The sequence below is a fragment of the Alosa pseudoharengus genome, unplaced genomic scaffold (assembly GCF_046254945.1).
Source record: "Alosa pseudoharengus isolate Yale_2024_CS ecotype anadromous, Long Island Sound unplaced genomic scaffold, YU_APseudo_1.1 YU_APseudo_1.1_scf_14, whole genome shotgun sequence".
Lineage (NCBI taxonomy): Eukaryota > Metazoa > Chordata > Actinopteri > Clupeiformes > Clupeidae > Alosa > Alosa pseudoharengus.
Window position 1 is genome coordinate 38,349,406 of NW_027468609.1, and position 27,197 is coordinate 38,376,602.

Below are 27,197 nucleotides of genomic sequence, written 5' to 3' on the forward strand. Positions count from 1 at the left end.
ACATCAGATGCAAGTCAAATTTGTAGTTTCTTATGTCTCATTCCATCGAACTACAGATCCGCTACCCGATCTGGCAAACTTACATAGTGCGGTTATAGCCGATAGAGGGCTGTGAAGTGAATGCAGAAGTGCCGTTCACCCTGTTACAAGTTGATGAACCACTGAAACGATTTTGGAAACATTATTTTAAGGTACAAAAAAACTCTTTGGTGTTGCTTTAATGTTATGTCCAAAGGTAAAATAACGTTAGCATTTGTTGAGTGATGGCAACTAATTTGATTGTTGATGTTTGTGAAACATAAACGGTATTTTTGCGAGTAACTTCATAACAGCACTGTTTGTGACTTCTGGCGATCATCCAATTCATTTTCTGACCATACTGACAGGAGCTAAGTTAGCCACAGCGTTAACGTTAGCTAATGCCATGGTTTGTCGGTGGAAGATATCAGCAGGACAAGGGTGCCTGTCTACATGCATCCTATGGAATACTAGACTGGGGCAATTCTGTTTGCTAAAACTGTTTATCTGCTGTTGCTTATTGTTTATCTGCTGTTGACTCGTTCACCAAGACTGTCACATTTATCACACAGTCCTTTTTGGCCATGTCTGTGATTTGTAAATGGTTACATTAAGCCCAAGAAGAGTGCACATGAAATAAATGTGAGCATATGAAACAAGGCTTCTGAGCTAACGTTAATTTCCAAACACCCACTCACTCCCTAGTTTCAGTTTTCATTGTTTTTTACATTTCAACAAAGGTGTTTACACCAAGTATGGAAGTGCATGGTTTATAAAGGCTAAAAGTAAATGTTCTGCTTGCATCCCACAATGTAGATTGTGGCAATAGTGGTTATCAAAGAACAAAAGACCTGACACTAGTTATTTCATCAAAAAAACAAATACTGTATCAGAAAACCAGACCAGACCAGAAACCAGATAGTCAGGCCGATTTAAATGCATAATGCCCCACCTAGATCAGAACTTGGGGAGAAAATGTTTACATTGTGTTGGTTAAAAATGACTATTGGGCGATATATATATATATATATATATATATATATATTTACCACCACAGCTCTCAAAATGGTTCATAATACCCACCAAGCCTCTTCATGTCTCCACAATGATTGTAGACTGCACCTTTTTAGCAGCAATCTGGGTTTTGAGGCAGGAACGATTATTTGCCATCACTTTGGCCTTGTGCTCACTTTTTTGACGGATTGAGGTCCACTCTAAAATGTTGATATTGTTCTCTGTTAACCATTTCTTGCCTTGTTTGGCTGTATGTTTTGGATCATTGTGTGGTTTAATGTTCAAATGCTGCCTTTTGGGGCAGCCATGGCCTACTGGTTAGGGCTTCGGCCTTTGGGCTTGCCGGTTCGACTTCACTAATTCACGGATTGGGATAAATGCAGAGACCAAATGTCCCTCACGGGATCAAAAGATATACTTACTTACTAACTTACATACTATTGGGGTAGGTCTCTCGGCACACTGCCTGATCTTTTCCTCCTAATCTTAATGTAACCTCTTGTTTTAGTGTTACTGTTTACTTTGAGAAAGTCACCAGGTCCCCCTGGTTGAAAAACATCCCAAAATAATCATTTTCTCACCCCCACAATTGAAATGGACATGATGTCATTTGGGTTTAATGCTTCCCTTTTTTATGCCAATCTCAGGCCATGTCCCTGGGTCAAAAAAATCCAGCGAAAGCTACATATTTTGTCCAGGTGTGCCCTTATAGGTTAAGCTGAGTTGTGCATGTTTGGAGAAGAGTGGAGAAAAATAGAATGAGAATCTTTCATCAATTCTGTGGTGGTGTCTTTTACTTAATGGGCATATTTACTGAAGTAATCTAAAAGTAATCCTAAAGTAATCAGATTACGTTACATGTTTTTGGTAATCCAACTGATTACATTACTGATTACAAAAATTACCATGTAATTTGTAGTCAGTAATGGATTACATTTCAAAGTAAACTGACCCAACCCTGGTCCCGACAGGGCGAACCAGTGTTTCCTCTATGTTGATTTTAGCATGGCGGGCCGCCACGGCAAAATGAATGCCACCAATGAGGTTGCCTTTTAAATAATCCTGCCGACGTATCCTCCCCGCTGGCTGCCGATCACATTGCAATTTAACAATAAGTAAAACTAGTCAGAGGTTATTATGGCCTGTCCAGTTTCACTTCACATATTACATATTGTATTGATAGCCTATTTAAAACATGAATTTTCTTCCCAGTGTTTCCTCTTCATTTTGTAGCGGTGGCCATGCTTCAGAATTAGGGCAGAAGCACAATATTGTCAGGACACATGGTGGGCTGAATGTCCTCTGCTTGCTGCAGATAATTGCAGTTTAACAATAAACAGCAATGCTAATTAGGGCTGCACGATATTAGGAAAACATGCGATATGCGATAACATTATTGAGTACTGCGATAACGATATAACTTTTTTTTTAATTAAGGGAACACTTAGTTTTTCCAATTTCCACAATTGTTAAAACAAATTTTTTGAAACCTTCCACCATTTTCTCCATTCTCAAACTACATTCACAGAATGTCTGACAGTTCTTGCAAAATAAAACACTCGCCTCAAAGGTTTTACTTAAACTAAAGTGTCAAAGTATTCCCTTAATTTTTTTGAGCAGTATATTTAATGTTTTTCTCCATTCTGCTTGCTGCTAGCATAGACGGTAGGGTAGGGGGGGATAAATGTATAATTACAGAAATGTATAATTTTCTACATAAACAAGGATACAAGGAAGTTTATTGTCACATGCATATAGTTACTGGATGTAAGAAATGCAGTGAAATGATGCCTGGTGTCAGCCTATTTGTGCATTTATGGGGGGGGGGGGGGGGTAAAAAGTGCAGTAGAAGAGGGGTTTAGTAGATTAAGTGGCAAGGGCTGCATAAGAAAGGTAGGGGAGGATTGGGATTGGGGGGGGCATCAACAAGGAGCACCCAAGAGCAACATGGGCAAGGAAAAACTCCCTTACTAAGGAAGAAACCTTGGGCATAACGGCTCAAGGGGCTAACCCAACTGCCAGGGGTCTTGGTGTGTGTGTTGGGGGGATGACAAGGGAGATGGGATAGTGTGCTGTGTATGTGGGGGGCGGCACTGTGCTGTAAGCATGTTGGGGATGTGTGTTGGAGAAGCTTCCTGATGAAATAATGTGCTGTGTATGTAGGGGAGACATAAACAACATATTATGTAGCCTAGGCTACATATGGCCTGATGAAAGTGGACAGCTAAGAGGCCTACTGGCTATTGAAGTTGTGTGGAAGATCTGCTCCAAGAAAATCCGAGTAAAAGACGGATAGACGGCCAATCTGAACACTTGTGCACCAACCAGCGGAATGTTCCACATTGCCAGCAAAAAAGCTACTTAAGCTATATCGCGGCGGTCATCAGCTACACATCCCACGTTATTAGACTACCGGCATACCGACTACAAGGGCAGCGGAAAGTGAAAGTAATCGGGCTGCAATCGCACAGTCCAGGCTAAGAAGTAGGCTAAACAACTTTTACAAATAACGAATCCTGATTAGGCTACATCTGCTGCTGTCTGGGGCTTTTGCTAAATGCAAATCATGAAATACAAGCCTTACAGTGAAAGACAGATATCTTCTGATATAACCATAACGAAAGAAATTGTTTATTTTAACACGGTGGAGAAGGACGCATTTGGCGCTGTGTTTGTAACACGTCATCCTTCATAAAACCAAAATATTCCCATATAACAGACGTGCTTTTCCTTTTAGTCACCAATTCCTCTTCACCCAAGTGTAGCCTACCTCGCTCGACTCACTATCTTCAGCCATCACGACTTAGCTCCCGCCTCAACACCTAAAACACCACACACCTGAACTGGTAGGGGACGGGCTTCTAGGGCAGCATGACAGCATCGGTTTGGTAAAATATGTTGACATTCAGAATGTGAATACACCATAGACTGTATGGAATGCGCACGGCACAGAAAATGTACCGAAATGTATTGAAAATTAAGTAATCTTTGCGGTATGTCCATCGCAAGCGTTGATATCGCGATAACGATATTTTAGATATATCGTGCAGCCCTAATGCTAATCTGAGGTACCTGTCTAATTTTATTTCATAAATATATTGCTTTTATAGACATTAGGGGCATGCGCTATCAAGAGCTTCCATGTGCTATGCATGCTTGTCAACATCGCAAAAACTGTGGGTACAATTTTCGCACAACTTGGTGGAAAAGTGTAGCAAAGGCTAAGGAAAACCCATTCATTTCTGGAGCTGATCGCATTCAAAGTATTTCTCATATCATAGCCTATTAGCTTGCAACAACACGCAAATGAAACCTGGAGAGTGGATATCTCTCCGCGGAGAATCCGCTGTTACATTAGATGCGCACTAAATCGCGTTTTGATGCAGGAAAAAAGCAACGACTGGTAGTAACGAAGGTAAATGGGATTAAATTGCTTTAATCCCATTCACCTTGCTTTTTTCCTGCAAATGTGGGGAGTGGACAGCACAATACTTAGCCAAAAACATTTTGTATTTTGTATGGCACTTGCGGTGATAGCCTAGTAATGTGAATCGCGGACTATAACCAAAGAAAGTGAAGGAGATTTGGACCAAATAAAGGCTGTGTTGCGGGTGGTGTTTCTACAACATGTTGGCACAAAACTTAATTTCTGTCAAAAACCAAGTAGGTTAAGCATTTTCTCCATTGTCAATGTGAACTTTCAAGCAGTGACATGTGGTTTAATGCATGGGTTAACATGACGTGAGTCCGACAGAAGATGGGCCTGTCTTTAGTCACTTTAAATCAGGGGTGTCAAACTCATATTAGGTAATGGGCCGAATTTGTTGGAATGAGACCCTGTGGGGGGCTGTCATTGTCATGGTCATTATCATTTTTCTGCATGGGTATCAGAGTGGCGTTTGAATATCACTTATGTGACACTCAAAATACAATGTCTCCCCATGGTCTTAATGAGGAATTTGACATAAAACCGTTCCTATAGTGTATATATATATATTATATATATTAGGGCTGTCAAAATAACTGATTAATTTCGATTAATTAATTTGAGAAAAAATAACTGATTAAAAAAAATAACGCAGATTAATCGATTCATATGACCGTTGACCCCGAGCCGTTGTAGTCAGTAACCATTAGACTGTAAAATGAAAGAGAGAGAAGAAAATGTGCTGCCTAGATCATTGATTGGAACATTTACTTTTCAAAAACGGCTTGATGGTGTTGCTAAAAATAAAGTGTTGATTAAAAGTAAAGTGTTGATAAAGTCCTCTGCAATGTATGTGATAAAAAAAACTTCTTCCTGAAGCACTTTTTAATTTATTTCCTCAGCATATTAGGTCATATCATAGATTATTATGGCCATTATTAAAATAATAAAAGAGTTTTTGAACTTTAATGTCACTAATGCTGATTATTCAATGATTCATTTGAATTTAAATATTTAAAATACTTTCACAGCAAAAAAATGTGATTAATTTAGATTAAGTAATCACAGAGTATGTAATTAATTACATACATTTTTTTAATCGATTGACAGCCCTAATATATATATATATCAGAGGAGGCTCCTTCATTGAGGAAAGGGAGGAACACCCTCCCTAAAATTTTAGAGAAAAATAAAAAATATATAAAGTGAATTACTATTCTGATAAATTACTGTTAATATATTACTATTTGAACACTTTAAATGAACAAAATCATTCCCCTAGGTCAAAATGCCAACAGCACCCCCTATCGCAATTGAAAATTACTGTATGGAGGAGCTTCCTCCTCAAGTCCCTCATTGAAGTCCATTATAAACGCCTCGGACCACAGCGGCTCGTGAATCACGTCGTTTTCAATGGCCAAGGGAGGTAGCTCCTCCGTACAGTAATTTTCAATTGCGATAGGGGGTGCTGTTTTTAGCGGCAACGGTGAACTAATGAGCAGCTAGCTGCTCTGCAGAGTTGGAGGAGGAAGCAAGAACGTTATCTGCAGTCATACAACTAAGAATCTTTTGTAGAACGGAAAGCTTGTTTTTTTGCTCCTGAAATAAACAGTACAATGGAATCAGAGGACAAAGTCCATCTTTTATACATTCAAATACAGTGCAAAAGTTAGGATCAAAGCAGGAAGACCAGATCCAAAAATGAAGGATGGTAAGGCTAGTGTAGGCTACTGAATGCTACGTAGGCTAGTATGACAAATAGCCTACTTGTGACTAACTGGTAACGTTAGCACTGGTCTGTCACAAACGTGGACAGTTCAGGGATTTGGTGATAAAAACATTTTCGGATAGTTATGCGTTGTTATAATCATCCAAGTTATGCCTCAACTAAACAATTGTTAAATGATGTTCTTGTTGTTAATATGCTCTTGTTTTCACCGTTCTAACTGTATCTTTGGATGGTTACATTGTTAATGAATGTTTCAGACCATGATGCATTCCTTTAATGACGTCTTCAATAACATTTGCCTTTGGAGTATAAATTCCCACTTAGCTATTACAACCCGTCTTTAAATAATAGCAATTTGGCTTTAAAAACATTAGCATGTTACAAATAACCACTTTTAAGGTCTATTTTTAATGGTCAATAGTTACATGGTTTTATAAAACAAGTGTCTATTTTTAGTATTATAGACTTTTTTGCAAATGTATTACATTGAGCAAAACCTCCAGACTTTTTATAATTTTGCACATCAGGAAAACAGTGTTTCATAACTAGACCTACATATCTTCCCTGACATCCCAGACCTAAATTTACATTTATTTACATTTACATTTATTAATTTAGCACTATTATCCAAAGTGACTTGTATATTTAAATTATATTACAAAGTCTATTGTCCCTGGAGGGGTTTGGGGTTAAGTGCCTTGCTCAAATGCACAATGGTGGAAGCCAAGAATTGAACCCACAACTTTTCTGGCTACTGCATGCTATCCTAGCTCCTTAGGTCAGACCCCCCCCCCCCCCCCCCAAGAATGTCAGAACAGCATTTATTGCACAACACTGCCAGTTAAAATGCTACATAGTACATTCTGCTGCTATAAATGTGTCTGGGTAGATGGCCTATATACTCGTTCACATATGCCACCAACACCATCACAAACTTACATTTGCCACTAACACCAATCAAGCGGACATTTCTTCCTCCGTTATTTTTTTAACCACTGGCCGTCACTGATATATATATATATATATATCAGGTTTTATGACTGTGGGGGTAATGTTCTTTCATTGTTTGGGGTAGGCTTGTACATATGGAACTGTTTATCCACTGATTGTTTTTTTCTTTTTATTTCCTTCTTTTCTGTTGATATAAGGTCATGTACTCCTTTGGGGACATTGATTTTTGAAAGCCCTTTTTGAGATGTATAGGTTTGTGAAAAACCTGTATGAAAGTGTTCTCTTAATTGAGTGATTAGTGGGGCTCTTAGACCTAATAATACCAGTTGACATCAAATGGTAGGTCAGCTGATTATAAGGCCTACATATATCCCTTCATCAAATGTGTCCACCATTTGCCTGAAGAAGACCCAGTAGGGTCGAAACGTTGCCTTTTGTGCATTAAATATATGGGAGTCTAAAGCAGTGTTGTGGACATTATATATTTTTTCACATCACACACAAAACAGCTTGGTCTGGAACTGCCAGGTCATGGACAACGGCATTTGCAAGTAACCTAATCTAACGTTGAGGGACTCTGCTTTCAAGTTCATTCAGTGTTCCTAAATGCTTCAAGAAATTTGATGTTTCCCCCATAACACGTTTTAAACATGTTACATATGCCGGTGTTGAAGTGTTTCGCTTCCCAGCACTAGTAGGCATTTTAACAGCAACTATGCGCTAACATAGGCTACCCCCTGTCAGAGCAGCTTAATTAGTGATAATGTACGTAGATGGTTCCATAATCATTGGCCTCTTTGACAGCTCAGGGATATCAATGCAGAGGTATGTTTGTAACCTACATATTTATGTTTTTGCAAACAAACTTTTAGCATGATCCTCATATTCAATGTGATGCTATATGGGCCTCATGCACATGAAAGATTAATGTTATGTCATTGTGTTGTTCTGAGCACACCGTGAAACAAAGTTTTTACTTTGCATATTAGAACCGGGTTTCGGTGCCCAACCCTATTACAAAGGCACGTCAGAGGCTTTATTTCCTGAGGTGTCTCAAGAAATATGATATGTCCCTTAACATTCTACAGAACTTTAACCACTGTACAATTGAGAATATACTGACAGGCAACATTGTAGTGTGGCAGGGCTCACATGACCTCAATCTTCTGACAAAGGTGGTCAAAACTACATCTAAAATCATTGGGGTTCCACTTGAAGCACTCCAAAACATTTACTGGAAACGCAGCACTAAGGCTGGTTTACATTGTGCTTCTGCGTCAACTTCACGGCGTAGCTACGCCGTCGCTCTTACGGCGTTGTGACCCTTTCGGATTTCTGCGTCGGGGTTGCTTTGCATCGCGGTGCATTTCCCTGGCATAACTCTAGGTGATGTGTAGCTTCGAAGTTCTGTGTCGTCTGTGTCTGCGTCGCTCACCACGAAACGGTACTCAGGATGGCAAACCCCATAGACTGTCTTGCTGAAATATTAACCTTATTTGTTGGTCCTTTTCTTGCCTAAATTTTGAAAAAAGTACCGAGAAATAGACACAGTAAAATCCATTGACCTAGTTACTGTAACCAGAAAATCAGTCTGAGGTTATTTAAGTATAAGTATAAGTACTCTTTTGATCCCGTGAGGGAAATTTGGTCTCTGCATTTATCCCAATCCGTGAATTAGTGAAACACACTGCACACAGTGAACACACAGTGAGGTGAAGCACACACGGCGCAGTGAGCTGCCTGCAACAACAGCGGCGCTCGAGGAGCTTACCAGTCGGGGCCCGCCGGCCAATTTTGGCCCTTAAGCCAAAAAGTTTGCCCAGCCCTGGCTTAGACTCATAGGATCTATTGCCTAAAGCAGTTGTTACCTAAAGCATAATAATAATAGTATAAGTATATCTGAGCTGTCTGCCAGCCAGTTTATGTTATGTTAGCAAGCAAACTTTAGCACAACTGCCCACAATGTACTGCTTGCTGGTGAAGTGCTAATTTCAAAACGTTACTGACATATACCTTTACAAAAGGGTAACTCCGTCATTGTAACCAAAATACGTCTGAGTTTATTAGCAAAGCTTATGTCAGTGAACTAGCATGTTGCTACTCCCCACAGTAGGCTTGATACACCGGTTATCAACACACAGGATGAGTTGACCAATCACAGTCTTTGGGGTCTACGTCGCCTCGGTCATAATTATGGACACATTGATATTAAAGTCTAATTCTGCAATATCTTAACCACTTGAAAACCAATATAACAGAAAAAGAACAGTGAACAACAGTGTCACATCTTTGCAAACAACAATAAAACTCACAGTTAAAGTGACACCTCCCTTGTCCTTTAAAAACAACTGACACCCTGCTGATGACCTAATCTCTGTAAAGGGCCATACCAATGTATAACTGGACAGCATTAAATATCAAATCAAGCACAAAGATACTCACCACACTCCTTGGCTGCATTGATGCAGAGCTCCTCTGCCACATATTGACCAGCAGGGTATGTGAGTGGGCTGCCCTTAGGTCCTGCCTGCTCCTGGTGGTAAATGTGGATGTGTAAAGCAGGGAGTGTGAGCTTGGCCACAGAAACATCACCATTCTGATGAGTAGGTGACGGAAAAACGGGCGTCTCCATGGTGATCACAGCAAAACAGCCCATGTGCTGGTCTGCAGAGACATCCGCCTGGGGAAAAAAATAATGAAAATTATGTAAACTAGATGCACCACAAAGTGTGCAGCATTTTGTGTGTGTGTGTGTGTGTGTGTTCGCTTGTGAGTGTGTGTGTGTGTGTGGGGGGGGGGGGGGTGGGATGTGTGTGTGTGTGTGCATGTTGTGTGTGGTTGAGTTTTGTGTGTGTGTGTGCATGTTGTGTGTGGTTGAGTTTTGTGTGTGTTTGTGCATGCGTGCGTGTACGTGTTTGTGTTTATGTGTGTGTGTGTGCACGTGCGCGTGCGTGCATATCAACTGTATGTGCATGTGTGTGTCTATGTGTGTGTCTTTGTGTGTGTGTGTGTGTGTGTGTGTGTGTGTGTGTGTGTGCTAGGGGTCGACCAATTATTGGCCGGGCCGATTATTAGGGCCGATATTTAGCATTTTTATAATCATCAGTATCGGTAATTTTTTCCACCGATAAGCCAATATTGAAATGAATGAAAATAATAGAACACGCTGTAGAGTAGAGTCGATTCGATTATCGATTATCTCCCCATTAATTGACTAATAGTTTATACATGTTGATTTACATATCTGAATGAAAAAACATGAATTCCTTAACATTGTAATATATGTGTATTGCTCTTAAAATTCCAAAATAAAAGACTATACAAGTGCAAAGTAATGCATTCTTAGTCAGAGGTAGCATTCAATAAAGTTCAGTAGTGTATAGGTCTAATTGATTGCCTGTCACTTTAAGATGTTCGTGAGGGAACCCTTGCAATTGTAACACTAACACAGTTAGAAAGCTGCTGATGTGTGGACGCAATTCATAACTAGTTAGTTCAAATAACGGTTCATAGGCCTACTTCTCCTTGGGACAAGCACTTTTGAGTCTTGGAAAAAACTTTTCCATTTACATCGGGATTTTGCAAACATTCAGTGTCAGAGTCAATAAAATGAGCCCTCATCTAAAGACAAAATCACAGATTTTTAAGTCAGATTACACAGACTATGATTCTGCAATGACTAGGAATCTTGTGTGGACACTATACAAGACTGCCACTAGATTCCTTTAAATTATTTCCCATCATGCACCAGATATCAACGGGAACTCAACGAGGATTGTAAACAACCCATATAGCCTACCCTAGGGCCTCAAATTTTCGTGCTTCTGCAGCATTGTGTGTAAAATCTCCAACCTGCAGTGTTATGTAGGCATCAAATTAGATCATGTAGCATGCACAGGTGAAGTGTTCAGGCAGGTCATTGAGTTGTTCTGTCATGTGGAATACTAATGATTTCTAAGAAGCTAAAGGCTACGGCTGTAACCACTTTGCCTCTTCCTGTTTGGTGCTGTAGAGAGCTCTTTATTGTTTTTTAGAAATTGCCCACACCAAAATTTGAGATAATAGGCCTACTAAAACACTTATCAAACACAATTGATATGTCATAACGTCAAAACTGTAAAAAAGATTGACTCAGACTAGTGTTGCACGGTGTATCGATACTAAAAAGGTATCGCGATGCCTTCACGCAAAAAACGATACGATTTCAGACGTTTTTAGAATCGATACTTTATTAAAATAATAACGTTCTGTGTCTGTGTGAACTGCTGTTCTCACTGCTCCTTTCACGCATCTAGGCAAGTGGGCGTGTCTGAGTGAGTGAGTGCGCAGCCAACGTCAACATAGTTCTTTGCCGACAGTTCTAGGCCTTGTGGATAAAACAAAAGGTGCAGTGAAATCTGCAACTATTTCGGATACATCGCGAATTAAGGCAAGCCATCAGGTACACAAAGTCATTTAAAAGCAGTAGGCTACGCATGGAACTTGGCTAAACACCTTGCAGACATATCCCAACATTTTTAAAGAGTTCAAAGAACGACAGGTTAACGAATATGCTATAGAAAACACGACTACATGGTTAGTGCCAAGTTCTTCTCTTATGTTTTAGTCTAGCCTAAGTGAAACGAGTATGGTTCTCTGGGATAAAGCGAACCTTCCTTCATCAATGAATTTTGACGAGACATAACGAGCTGTAATCATTTTGACGAGACATAACGAGCTGTAATCATAGGGTGCTAACGTGATGAAAGCGCAATGTTCACGCCAGAATAACATTACCATAACTTGTAAACAATCTATTTCATGTTCGGTCAGTAGCCTACTACTGGTAATATTTGTCATAGCATGTAGACTGCAATTTGTTCAATAATTATTGCCCAGATGTAGGATAGGCTACCCGAAATGTGCTAATTAAAGCCCACAGCATAATACCACCAAAGCGTGTGGAGTCCTAATAATAATAGCAGCGTATTGTTACAGTACGTGCTAGCAAATCATGTTATCAAAGAAATAGACGTAATGTAGTAATGCACACAGATATATTGCAACAGGTAATGGTGTAGGCCTATCTGACGAAGACCTGAGTGGTTGGAACGTCGTACTTGTACACTGGGCGCAAAGAAGACTATCCTCACATTTTCCCCTTTTGCAACTGTCAAAGAAATCCCATGAACACGGGAAGGCCTAGGGTAGCCTATACTGTACATCAGATGGCCTAAAAATTAGACCACTCTGCATAGCATTCAGTGATTTGCATGCAGTAATTTTAACACTGACCTTGATCTAGCCTAGTTTGGCTATTTAAAGCTACTTTATTGCCAAAACACAACACAATGTAAATTTACTATAACAAACAATAAAGGACTTAATCACAGAAAGTAGGCCTACTATTTTACTGACTATAAAAAAATAATAATTATGTAGGAAGTTTAGAAGTTTAGAACCCAGAATTGACCTACACACTACAAAAGTGCACCAAATTTAACACAAATGACTCAATACACTTGGAGGAGGTATGAGTCCTTTCCAGTGTTGGGCAAGTTACTTCAAAATCGTAATGTACTATGCATTACTTATTACTGTCATTTCAAAGTAATTTGTTACATTATAATATTACTGTCTCTGAATTGTAAGGCATTACACTACTATTGCATTACTTTTAAGTTACTTTCACCAAATACCTAGAAATATGGATTTGCCATTCTAAATGCAGTTTATTACGCTCAATGCAGCTTGCTCTTCCAATGGAGGGAGATGTGGTATAGCATAATGACTGAGCTAGGCTTAAGGCAACAGTAGAATGCAATAGGCGCAGTGCTCATAATGCAATACAAGGAACAATCATAGTCAGAATTTTGTTAAAAACCGACAAAAGGTCAAAGTCTGGTAAATTGTGATAGAAATACTGTAACTTTAAGGCCTAGGCCTACTCATTAAAATCAATAGAGCCTACTATATTGTAAATCAAAGCTTAAAGGAACCGTATGTAAGATTGTGGCCAAAACGGGTACTACAATCACTTTCAAATTACTGTAGAGCGGTGTATCCCCTTCCCCTCCCCTCCGACTGGCAGAGTTGGCAACCGGATGACGAAACACTACTGACTTTGTGATTAGTAGATAGGTGGAGGGTGGCGCTTAGGCCAAAACACAACATGACAACATCAACATCAGTTGAGGGCTGCAACTTCACTTTTTAAATGACAATATCCTGGCCAGACTACTGTTGTCAGTGATATAAGTATTTGAAATGAACATGATTTCTTAATGTCTAGTGACATATCAGGGCAATTTTATGATTAATTGAAATACAATGTTTACATACGGTTCCTTTAATAAAGACATGTCAAGATGGTGGCCTGCTGGCCATTTCGGTGCCCTAAGTGAGTGGCTTTGAGTGAGTGACATTTAAATGATAACTCAAACACCTAAAATAAAAGGCCTATTATTTACAGACCATTAATGTGTATTTTTAAACATTAATTTCTGAAGAAATGCTGTTTTACTTATAAATGGTGCACTGTCACTTTAAGAGCATTGATCTTTACGTTGTCATAATGCCCTTTTGCCAGCTCTTGTTTACAAGCCTTATTTGTTTGAGTTACATTGATAGCACAATATTAACAATAATATGCACAATGTTAAGTTGTTTTAAGCAACCTTCATTGCTTTGGAAATGGAAGTATGCAATGACATGTTGCTTCACATTTCGTTTTGCGAATACAAGTGAATTATGAGCCTGGTATCCACCTAGCTATCTGAATGGAATGCGTTTCAGTTGACTCAGCATATCATGTGCTTCGTGTAGCCTAAATGCTTGGAAAACGAATGATTGAAGACCCACCAATTCTAGTACTACGTGGTGATTGAGAGAACCCAAAAGGTATCAAACTTGCATGTAACATCGTGTTAGTGCATTTTGACATTGTAAACGTTATTGATGAAGAGTGAAACGCAGTTTGCAGTAAAGCTACTATTCATTGGTTACATTTGGGTGCCCCCTCTTATATCTATCTGTCCTTTGGTGCCCAACGCAAAGTGCGTGATGCGCGTGGTGGGAGCGGTGGCACTGCCAGGCTACACAATCTTTTTCTGCATTTCTATCCCTTTATTCTCTTCAATTTAAGTTCACAGCACAAAGCTGACATGCACAACAGCATAGTTTGTGTTTTATCAAGAATCAAAAAGATTAGCGTGGCACTACTTTAGATGTTTCATTAATTTACTTGTGCTATTTCGCGAGCTGAGAGATCTTTCGGTTTCGCACACAAAGTGCACTAACTATTATGTTCTTCATAGCCTTGTCTCTGACAAGCTGAAAATAATGAGCGTAGGCTTATGTCCATCCCGCAAATAGAGTCCGCCTGCGAGTCTGCTGCAGCCACAGTCACATACAGTATCAGGAGATAACGTTCTACTATTTTGCGCAGATTTTTTCTCCTCTATTGTTCTCGCGTGGTGTGAATATGTATCAAAACAAAACAAGCGCTTAATTTTGGGTTGAACTGCATTGTAACGCGCGTTACTGAAGTTTGTACCGAGTAAATATTACCCAAAAATTTTTTTGTAATGCCCTACATTACCGCGTTACCGCAAACAGCAATATATTACAGTAATTACGTTACTTTTGTAACGCATTACTCCCAACACTGGTCCTTTCTTCTCCAGATATCTTAGGATTTCGCCGTAGTATCGTTTTAGTATCGAGCATCGTGATATTTATGGCAGGTATCGCATCGAAGTCATAATTTTGGTATCGTGACAACACTAACTCAGACTTAACACCGCTAGGATTGGCACCTTACATATGCGATAGATGAATGTCATTCCTACTTTGGACATTTAGCACAACTGCTAAATCACTTGAAAATCGTATGGTCTAAGGCCAGCATTATCATACAGGACAGTTTGAAAATGTTTCTAAAACTGTAGTTTGTTTTGGTGGGTGTGTTTGTGCTGTTGTGGACATTTAATAGAGAGCAACACCTATCAATCGGCTGCATGCTTCTGTTTGAGGTGCTGCAATAAATGTGGTGTGCCGTTACCTTTGATTAGCCTGACGAGCCTCACCATTGGCAATACTCAATCCGAGGGGCAGGATAAGCGGTTGTCTTTCAAATTCCCTCTGCACGCAATAGGATAGCACTAAATCTCATGAGTCCCATGCGTTTTCCTACCAGCGGAGCTAGTTGGCTAGTAGATCAAACTTTTGCCAATTTAAAAAAAGCTTAACCCTTTAGGCGCCAGAGGTTTTTTTTCGAAACGTTCAATTTTGCCATCTTCATTTCAAAAGGCTATATCTTAAAAGTGATAAGAGATAGAGACTTTCTGTAAATTATAGAAATATTAAAGGAGAATTCCGGTGTGATTTTGACCTAAAGTGTTTTGAAACATGATACCGAGTGTGAACGTATGTCTCATAGGCCATCTCGGCTTGTCCCCTGCACTCCGAAATCTGGCGCTAGTTAGCCGATGCTACCAACAAGGCGGTCAATGGTGGTGCCTCGGCATCGGCATAGCCATGCAAATAAATCACTGTTTTACACCATTTACGAGGCTCAATGTATCTCCACACTTCATTGGTAGACTTCCGAGGGCCCTGACTTTTAAAACGAGACATTGAGAACTTTGAAAAAGCACTGGTAGTTTACTTACTAGACGATTTATACAGACAGTACCTTCACGAAGTTTAGCGTTTGCAGCCATCTTGAATTTAGTCATGATAAGTCGAGCAACGAGTAAGAATGAACAGGTATGATAAGGGATCAGATTCCAAAAATAATTCTGTGGAAATGCATGGATTACAGTTTCTTCCAGTAGCAGCAACTGGAATTTCGGCCAGATTTCGGAGTGCAGGGGACAAGCCGAGATGGGCTATGAGACATACGTTCACACTCGGTATCATGTTTCAAAACACTTTAGGTCAAAATCACACCGGAATTCTCCTTTAAGGATGACCCAAAGTTTATGTAGGGATTAAATGTTTATATCTAATTTGCATATTATGACATCATATGGTGGCGGCCATCTTGGATTATAGAATTTTCATGAAAAGTCGCATGTTTGAATGATAAAATGCACCACTTCTTTCCCCCCAAAATGTCCCTCACCTTCTGAATGCTATATTGCACAATACTGAATGCTCAGGTAAATACTAAGTAGTAAACAAACTATGTAAATCATTACCAATAAATGGCAGAAACAAACCAAATGCATGTAGCGGTAGGCGCCTTTTGCTGTAGAGATTTTCCATTTACTACATACAGTACGCACTCTGATTCCATGTATGGGGCACATATATATTATTCAGATGACACACAAACACAAGTAGACAAGACCTGTTTAGTTCAAAAGCTCACTTGCCACGGCAAGGCACAGATCAGGAGTGAGAGGACGAGACAAGACAAGAGACAATGTTAGTATTTGTTTTCTTTTTGTTGATGTTTTTTTTGTTGTTTTTTTCTTAGCTGACAAAGACACATCACAAGGACATGAACACACAAAAAAGAACACATATATGTCCTAAATGGTCAGGGAAATAGATAATCAACAGTGTAAATCATTACTAATAAATGGCTGACAATTTTTTTTTTTATGTAGCAGGCCTTTTGCTGTAGAGATAATGACTATCCATATCCATATCCTATCCATACAGGGCCGGCATTCCCATCATCTTGTGATAGACTATGCATGGCCTAATGGCTCTGCTGCCCCGTGTCACCACCTCTGCTCCTGTTGCGAGCAGCATGACCAGATCTGCCTCGCACTCGCGTCGAGTGGAGAGAATTTGCCTAGGCCTACTGTCATTCTCATTGCGACTCCCCACACTGCCTCTACGTTCCCCCCTAACTGTCCTATGAGCACTTCGACCTCGTCTAACATACCCAGTGGCATTAGACAAAGGCTCCACCACGTTACTGTCGCCGCGATTGCGGAGAGGCACACGTTCAGAAAACAGAAGCTAGCGCTATGGACATTAGGCTACCTCCTGCCTCGTTCGCCACACCACTAACACCCTGCTAACTTCCCGATGAACACTCCGAACCCGTGAAACATTATTCCCACCAGTGACATTGGGCAAACGATTCAACGTTTGTGCTTGGTGTAAGCTAAACTATGGAGTAAACTCTCACTTTGTCCAGCTGCATCATTGCAAGGCAGGGACACATCTGAAGCCTCACTAAACGAATCACCGTCATTTTCTGAAGGCAGATATTCCCCTTCAGAATCAGGGTCCGCGAATAGAAGACCCAACACTTCATTTCAGGTAAACTTTTTTGATGCCATTAGACGATAATCTAATGCAAATACACGCTGACGTTGACAATATCGCTCTGACAAAGTGGCTCACACGCACACTAGCTCCGGTATTTCACGCACTGATTCAATGCGCTGTAGCTAGAAGGTTTTGTTTAAAGCATGCCCCTTTTTCGACTCGGGGATGACGTATGACATGTCTGCCATCTAGTGGAGTGGAGGTCGAACGAAATATGACACCCTATTTGACTAAATCAGCCGTTTTATTCAGTACCGCATCTTGTCGAGTAAACTCGACTGTGGCGCCTAGAGGGTTAACTCGAGTCGCACTGTTCGTCAGCAGCAGCATCCATCTTCGTTGTTTTCAAGTAGCAGGGAATTCTCACAGAACCGTCGCAACTCTGCCGTCATTATGTTAAGCCCGTCCACCGACTATATACACGATGTGATTGGCCTGATTTTTTCCAGCTTACAAGCCAACAGAGAGTTGCTAGACTACCCTGGCTTCAAAACAAACAGACAGACGATAAATCCAAGTACAGTGACAAATCTCATTTGTACTCTCCTCCAGTATTTGCGATTCAAGCCCAAATTCGCTGCTCAAAGTTTTCAGGAAGTAGGCTACTTGTATTACACACGAGAAAGACAAAGAAAAAGTGCATTTGTTTGTAATGACGCGGAAGCTAGTTTTGCATAAATTGAAGCAGAAATACACCAAAAGTTCACGTGTGACGGAGTCTTGGGTCTGTTATTCAACTATTCTGATTCTGAAGGAGAATCTGCCTTTTGGAGATTATGATCAATCGTTTATTGACAGTGGTAGTCATGGTGCGTCTGTGACGGTGCGTCTTTGCGTGAATAAGACAGTATCCACTAAGCATACCATGCTTGTTTCGACTCTGCGCAACATAGCTGGAGGTGCCAGTGGTAATGGTGATGATAGTGTCCGTAATGGACGTGGTACAGACAACAGGGGTAGGCCTAGTAAAAACAGGGCTCTGAAGAACTACAGTCACCCGTGATAGGAACTGATTTGACCAGGCTACTTACATAGTAGCATAGGGTTTGTGGTTATAGTTTATTATTGTTGGTTTACATTTTACTGCTTTCCTGTTAATTTGTTATGTGGGTGAAATGACAAAAAAAGAAAGTAAACCTGCTAAAATATGTTCAACATCCAGTATTTACTGAAAGGTGCATAATTTGAGGTGGTTGCCATCCAGTGACGTCATAATATGCCAATTAGATGGGTAAATGTACCCCCTTCATAAACTTTTGTTCATACCCAAAGATTTTCACATTTACAGTAGGACTTTATCTATAACCACTTTCAAGCTATGGCCCTTTTGCATACCCACAGCCCACAGCTGAACCACAAGCGCAGCTGAATGGATTGCACCATTAAAAAGAATCAAAATGTAGCGATTATAGGCTAGATGATAAGATGTCAACTAGGGTCGGGTGATGTCCCCTTAGGGTTGCAAAATTCCGGGAATTTTCAAAGTTGGAAACTTTCCATGGGAATTAACGGGAATATATGGGAATTAACAGGAATAAACGGGAAGTAATGGGAATAAACTGGGAATTTTTAATATGGCAAGTTAGTCTATAACAGGGAACTTAAATGTAGTGGACAAAACCCCATCTTGCAGTCTAATATTAGTTAAAACAACCTGATCGAATTTCTACCCTGCACATGTCAATCACATGCACACAGCAATTGGCATAGGCTGCTAGACATAAAGGAAATGGGGAAAGACATAAAGGAAATGGGGAAAAAATGTTCCAACCAATCGGATTTTGTTGTTGAGTGGTGTGGTGTATCTTGGGCAGTTCAATGTTGCTAGTTTAGCACGCTAGTAAACCATAGGCAAAGAATGGGATTCCCGCTAGCATGCTAGCTAGCTTTGTATGCTAAGCTAAGCAAAAATACCAACATACAATTCATATTGCTTATTACGAAACAAAATGTTAATGTTTGTATACGAAGTTTGTACTGTATGAATTACCCAAAATTCCCAGTTAATTCCCATAATGTCCTTTAATTCCATGAAAGTTTCCAATTTGGAATATTTCCAAAATTCCCCAACACAACTTCCTATGGTAAGTTTCCGGAAAGTTTCCGGATATTTACCGGAAATGTTCCGCCCCTTTGCAACCCTATGTCCCCTTAATTGGCATTTGGCGATGTGTACAGTAAAACATTGTGATGGACGATGATATCGTCAACACTTAACACTAATTAATTCCCATGTGTCCGTACAGAAATAAATGTATAATTTTCTACATAAAAAAATATAGGCTATATACGGCCTGATAAAAGTGGACAGCTAAGAGACATACTGACTAGGCTACCGAAGTTGTGTGGAAGATCTGCTCCAAGAAAATCCTCGTAAAAGAAGGATAGACAGCCAATCTGAACACTTGCTTGTGCACCAACCAGCAGAATATTCCACATTGCCAGCCTTCGCTGGGCCTAGCAAAAAAGACTAGGCCTATACCGTGGTCACTCATCTAAAATGTAGTAGCCCAGTCTGTACCTCATATACTACACATCCCACGTTATTAGGCTACCGGCATGCCGACTATGAGGCCAACAGAAAGTGAAAGTTGCACAGTCCAGGCTAGGAGGACGAAGTAAACAAATTTTACAAATAACGAATCCCGACTACCCCTCCACTGCTGTCTGGGGGCTTTTGCTAAATGCAAATCATGAAATACAATCCTTACAGTGAAAGACGGGTATTAGGGTACATCATCTGCCTTGACACATGCAAATTACTCTGTCCCTATTAGGGCTGGGTGATATGGCTGAAAACTGTATCACGATATAAGTATTTCATATCAGTCGATATCGATAATTATTGATTTTTTTTTTATCCATTTCAGATAAGGACCAGAAGAAAAAAAGTTCAATTTAAACACTTTTATTTTAAACTTAACCTTCCTCTGATTTTAAACACCTCAGTTATCAATCAAAGCAAACAGGGAAAAGAAATAGCAACACAATCATGAAAAACACTCAAATAAATAAATGTGCACATAAGTCTGAATGAAAAGCAGCACTGGTTGAAGCCTGGAAATATTGTAAACGAAGTAGCTTAATTTGCTAGTTTATCATAGTCTACTTGTTAGACTGTTTAATTTCCCCACGTGTGTTTAAGTTTTAAATGAATACTTTTTCTCCTTGGGACAGGCCCGTTTGAGTCTTGGAAAATACTTTTCCATTTGAATCGGGATTGAGATGATTCGAATTTAGCAGTCAATTTGAATGCAACAGTTTTTAACAAATTCGTGCAGCGTGGTAATGATGCTAACCGGATTTAATAGCAATTTAGCCAGTCATCTTGCACGATTGTAAATGTTTGGATTACATGTGCATGCTGAGGAGGGAGGGAGAGAAAGAGAGAGAGTGCACGGGGCAAGGACTCATTAAGAGTCTGTGTTGAGGTAGGCCTACGTCTATCGCCTACTCTGGTAGAGTTGCACAGACTAGCTACAATGCAAGATATATTTAGCCTATTTATTTATTTTGTAGTGTATTTTGTAGTTTTCACACTTAAAATTAGGATATTTTATTTTAAAATACATTGTGATGCTACAATGCTACACTCTGGGAGCATATTTAAAATCATGCACCCCATTGTATAGCACTGTATCTGCCTAGCGGTTGGCTGCAGCAACTCGAGCTGATTGTTTTTGGGGTTTTTACTCATACCGACAGCACTCAGTGACTTTGAGAAACAGAGATCACAGAGATGTGAAATATATTTTTATAATATTTGTATAATATTTTGTCTCTTGTGTGACACTGTATCCTGACACAAACAGGTCATACCCCTGGTTGCTGGAGACTATCTAAATTCACAGCCGGCAGAGTAACTAGGCTAGTTATTCCAAGCTTATCTGGCATAGTAACAGTGTTGGGGCCAGAGCTATCTCCACAGCCAGACTATATTCTACAGCCCTGAGAAAGATAACTGCAAAGATATCTTGTATGGCAATTGAAACACAGAAAATACTACCCATCACCCTTATCCACTTACAGAGTCATACATGGCAAACACTCCCTACTCACAGTTTCACCACATTCCTGTAAAGTTCAAATATAATTTTGTAAATCACAGAAGAATAATGCAAGCTAAATGTTTCTATGCATTGACCTAACATGAGACACTCACAATTAAATATTATCCTTCGATGTATCAACAAGTTGTCCCCTTGAAATTATAAGATTCTATCTGATTTGTGAAAAGAGTTATTCACACTATTGCATCCATATGCATTTTTGGATTTTAAAAGATATGTTCCACGCATCTGTATAACTCACTTGAATTAAAAAACTTTAATATCTCAGAACTACTCAGGGGACGAAGCATGAAAGCATGTGTTACTCTTGTAGAAAAAGATCTTTGTGACTGTCCAGTAATCTTGTTGTGAAATGGGTGGTATATCGATTTTTAAGGTACATCTTTTTTTTTTTCAAACAAAATACAGGACGAGATAGAGTGGGAACCCTGAATAAGCTAAGTCAAATGTAAAATTTCATTACTTTTCCCTGACAAAAAAAACTGAATTTCCATGAATTACTATACTATTTACTAACGCTCAAGAATATTTTACTTTTTAGAGTGGGAGATTAATAAATGGGCATTGAATAAACAAAGTTGGGTTAAGCTTACTCAAGGAAGCAGTAAAGCAAATAACCAGATACACCAGTTCTGCATGGAAATATTTGTATGAATGTATTTTGGCTAGTAAATTTTAAACTGCTACAAATTCCATGATATTCATGACTTTGCCCCAAAAATGATAAAAAAAAATCTTTGACCTTCCATTTCTGGAATAGACTTTCCAAAATTCCATGATATTCCAGAAATTCCATGACCCGTGGGAACCCTGTTCATTCTAGACAAATCAAGACCAAACTGTTCTCAGATGCCTTCTGGTAACTGCACTGAGTTACAAATTCTGAATATGTCTTAATTATTTTACCTTGTGTCTTTTAATGTTTTCTTTTTAATTATTCTTTATTTTTAAATTATTTCACCTGGTGTGTTTTATGTTTGCCCGATAACTGCCAAAACTGCATTGCAAGACTGCCTAAAAGGATTTTGCTATTACTTGGTTGGTGCACATTCCATAGCAATGGCCATATTTCAGCAAAGTCCTTAGACATTGCTCCATAGGCATATAGGCAGGCTACACCAGGCATAAAGCTCTAGTTTTAGAAGACTGGAGGGCATCCTATCGTCACTAATGAATGCAGCGATTAACAAAAATAACCTGGCTTGAACTAGCCAAGTGACTAACCCTAGATTTTCATTCATTTCAATTTACAAGGGCCATCAACAGGTTTTGATTTACAGTCATAAAACAGGAGGAAAAAAATAAGATAGTAGCCTGTATAATATATTGGAGAATAATGAAGGCATACATGTAAAAAACAATAATCACGGTTTGAAATTAATTAGTTTGTAGTAAAAGTTTGATTGTCCTCACACTTGAACAAAACAAGTCAATGAATAAATTAGGGGTCGACCGATATGGCTTTTTCAGGCTTTACCGATTATATTAATCAAGGAGGCCGATAACAATATCTTTAACCGATGTTTGCTGTAAAAAGGAAAGTTGGTGTCAAAATTTTGAAGAACAAATTACACAATACGCAATTTAAATTACTTTTTCAGAGAACTTTTCATAATGGTCTCTACACAACTGTGAGAGGGCTCCCAACAGCATTTTTGAAATGAAGTTACAAGGAAAAAAACAAATGAAAAATAGAAAATAAAATAGCTCCCTGAAATTTTATAATATAGTCTAATGCATATGGTCTAGACCTAGGCTAATCAGTAAATTATAATACAGAAGCATAGGCTACATGCGCTTAAACTGTGTTTCAAATGAGTGAAACTAACTAGACACTATCACCTTATTTGATTCATTTCAAACATTTCTAATTTCGTATTTAAAATTTGTCTCCTCTCAAGTTAGAAAGTGTAATAATGAAAATGGAAATAATGAAAAAGGAAAATGAAACGTGGTGGCAGCTTAAGTCCGCTTGATACTGTAAGCCATTGGTTCCCAAAGGAGATTTTATTTGGGTCGCCAGCATAGCCTAGTGACAATTTATGTTGTGTACCATGGACTAGGCTGGGCGATAAAACGATAGGGATATGTATCGCAATAGACATGTAACCGATATCAATAAAAAATACGTTCGATAGAACATTCGATAATTAAAAGCAATACACACCTCCCGCCTTACGTTGTCCATAAATAAATAGGCTAAATATAGCTAGTAGGCCTACCTCAACACAGACTCTTAATGAGTCCTTTCCCCGCTCTCTCTCTCTCTCTCTAACAGGTGCATCCCTCCTCAGCATGCACATGTAATCCATTCACAATCGTGCAAGACAACTGGCTAAATTGCTATTAAATTCGGTTAGCATCATTAGCACACTGTACGAATTTGTTCAAAACTGTTGCATTCAAATTGACTGCAAAATTCTAATAATCCCAATCGCGATGCAAATGGAAAAGTATTTTCCAAGACTCAAACGGGCCTGTCACAGGGAGAAAAAGTATTCATTTGAAACTTAAACACACGTGGGGAAACTGAACAGTCTAACCAGTAGGCCTAGACTATGATAAACTAGCAAATTAAGCTACTTTGTTTACAATATTTCCAGGCTTCAACCAGTACTGCTTTCATTCAGATTTATGTGCACATTTATTTATTTGAGTGTTTTTCATGATTATGTTGCTATTTCTTTTCCCTGTTTGCTTTGATTGATAACTGTGGTGATTAAAATCAGAGGAAGGTTAAGTTTAAAATAAAAGTGTTTAAATTAAACTTTTTTTCCCTTCTGGTCCTTATCTGAAATAGATTTTTTTTTTAAAAATCAATACTTATCGATATCGACTGATATGAAATACTTATATCGTGATACAGTTTTCAGCCATATCGCCCAGCCCTAGTGAACGCAGCCTGATCTGCCGGCGATTTCTTTTTTGATTTCTTCATCAACATTGAGCTTGGTCTGTTGAAAGCCAGACTAACCATGGACCTCACAGTTGCAAAATGCAAGGGAACATGGATCAGTCTATTTGCACGAACAATAGGCCAACAATAGGACAACAGCTCTTCAACTTGACCCGTTAAAATGTGTATGAACAGTCTAGCGACGCATTTCATGAAGGCCCTTTTGGACATGTCAGTTATTTGCACCACTGGTTAGATGTAAAACTGCATTTCGTTTTAGACTACTGGTACTTAAATTGTGCATTGACAATAAATGCGGTACATCTGCGGTACATCTAGTTCAATTATATGATCCAGCTTTACATCCCCATTCACTCACTGTGGTCTTCTGATGAACATCTGTTGTGTCAACCAGCCATAAACTGTAGATCAAATTCAAAACTATTTTCATCACTGGTTCCTCATTGGTGGAATGAGTTGCCCAGTGCTCTGCGTTCCTGCAATATTTTTGGGTACTTTTTTTCCCCAACCTGGCCTGTTAGGTTACAGCCTAGGCTACAGGCCTGTCTGATGGTTTTCAGCAAATATTCTATGTTACTTAAGTGAAATGTAGACCTATGCATTAGCCTCCATTGTTTTCTTCTACTAATTATGGAAAAAAAGACACCAGATCCTTTTTGCTCCTCTAAATAAAAAAAGAAAAATGAAATCAAAATAAAAAATAAAATACAGATACTGACGGTATAGGGGAGAGAGCTGAGAGAGCCAGAGGATTTGGTTAGAGGGGAGTCAGGGTATCAAGGCAAAGGCTATGAAAAAGAAGAGTCAGATAATCAAGAGAGTGAGGAGGAGGACATGCAAGGACATAGGGAGGAACAGCCAGAGGATGTCTACAAGTACTGGACCATCAGGTTTGTGATGTTGAAAAAGTGTGTGTGTATGTACCGGTAGCCAGCTAGTTCGTTGAGCCTATGTAGGCTATTTGAAGTAAAAGGTTGACACGCTCAACTATCAATCCGAGGTGTGGTAAATTACGGGATTGACTCCAGGCGAGTGCAGGGCTGAATCAGGCGGTCATTCATCGTAGGCTACGTTGGTGCAATGATCCGGATAGGATTGATGTTTAAGGGGGATGGGTGTAACGGTAACCAACTGTTGTAGGTAGAAAAATTTCAACACACCTAAATAGGGTACATCAATTGATTTATTTTAGCCTATTTGCAGAGCATTCATCATGGCCTGTTATTTGACTTTATCATTCTCTCTTCTTCTTTCCCTGCCTTCTTTGAAAGGCCCCTCTGATCCACTCTTCAGGATAAACTGTTAATTCACTTCTCTTTTTGCATGGCTTCATGGCTTTAGTTTCCTTTAGTTAACTTTCCAAATAAATTAACTTAAGCTTGTTTAAATCCGTCACTGATGTCTCCATATGAATGATGATGGCTTAAATTGGATAAAAGGGTGGTGTGTGCTTTCTTAATTAGTCGTTCGGTTGTTGGTTGATAAATAAGACACGGTTGCATTTTCGTTTTGAGACAGTCAGATGCACTCATCAGTAGCCTAATCTGCCTCAATGCGGAGATCTCATAAATTTAATTTAAAAATCAATCTGGAAGGAAGCATACAAACATTTAGCACGAGAACTGCATGTGTGGTGAGTGATATGTGCGCATTTGCGCTGTTGTTTTAAAACAGTCAGACGTGCACATAGACATAGACAGTAGTCCTTCTGCCTAATGCACAGATATTGTTTTAACTTTAATTTGAAGATCCCTTGCTGTTTCGTTTCGTTTAACCAAATCAGAACTGCTTCCATCTATTAACCTAGCTCACTGTTGAACAACACTAGATGCTACCCCATAAGTTTAGAAAGAAATGCTACCTGAAAGTTCATTTCTTCTCGTCTCACCTAGACGTCACATCCTCATCTGAATAGATTGTTCAGGATTGGTATGTGAGTGTGTGATGTGCGTTGTTCACGTTGTTATTGAGAGGGAGGGGGAAAGGTTAAAGGACAATTCCGGCGCAAAATGAAACTAGGGATTAATAACACATGTGTACCGAGTTTGACCGTTCGCTGGGATGTATTTTCATGCTAGTCGAATGTGACCAGTTTTATTGCAAACCGCGAATTAGCGTTTAACGCTAGCCTTTGGGGCACACGTACAGTAAAAAGAAATCGCTATTTCTATACCACTAACAAGGCTCAAAATAGCACCACACTTACACAGTAGCATGAGGGTCTCTACATGTAAACCGAAGCATTGAGAACTTTGTAAGTGTACAGGCAGTTTATTAAAAAGAAACACATTACCGTTCACGTCTGGTTCACATACAGGCAGGCGCTCAGAACTCTGGGATGTGAAGTGAATCTCGGGTGAAACGTTGTTGCAGAAGGACTGTGCAAAAGAGAAGCACTGAACGCAACAGGAGACATAAGAGATGGTAGGGCTGCACGATATATCTAAAATCTATCGTTATCGCGATATCAACGCTTGCGATGGACATACCGCAAAGATTACGTAATTTTCGATAAATTTCGATACATTTTCTGTGCCGTGCGCATTCCATACAGTCTGGTGTATTCACATTCTGAATGTCAACATATTTTACCAAACCGATGCTGTCATGCTGCCCAAGAAGCCCGTCCCCTACCAGTTTAGGTGTGTGGTGTTTTAGGTGTTGAAGCGGGAGCTAAGTCTTGATGGCTGAAGATAGTGAGTCGAGCGAGGTAGGCTACACTTGGGTGAAGAGGAATTAGTGACTAAAAGGAAAAGCACGTCTGATATGGGAATATTTTGGTTTTATGAAGGATGCCGT

The 27,197-nt window shown here is 39.5% G+C and overlaps 1 protein-coding gene across 1 annotated transcript in view; it reads right to left on the reverse strand.

The window, feature by feature from the left end:
* Nucleotides 1–27,197, reverse strand: part of jak2a (Janus kinase 2a) — a 136,696-nt gene that overhangs the window by 105,507 nt on the left and 3,992 nt on the right. Inside the window, exon 3 of the mRNA XM_076284901.1 lies at nt 9,582–9,819. Within this exon, the coding sequence (XP_076141016.1) occupies nt 9,582–9,795 (214 nt within the window). The 5' untranslated portion in view covers nt 9,796–9,819. The remainder of the gene's footprint in view (nt 1–9,581; nt 9,820–27,197) is intronic.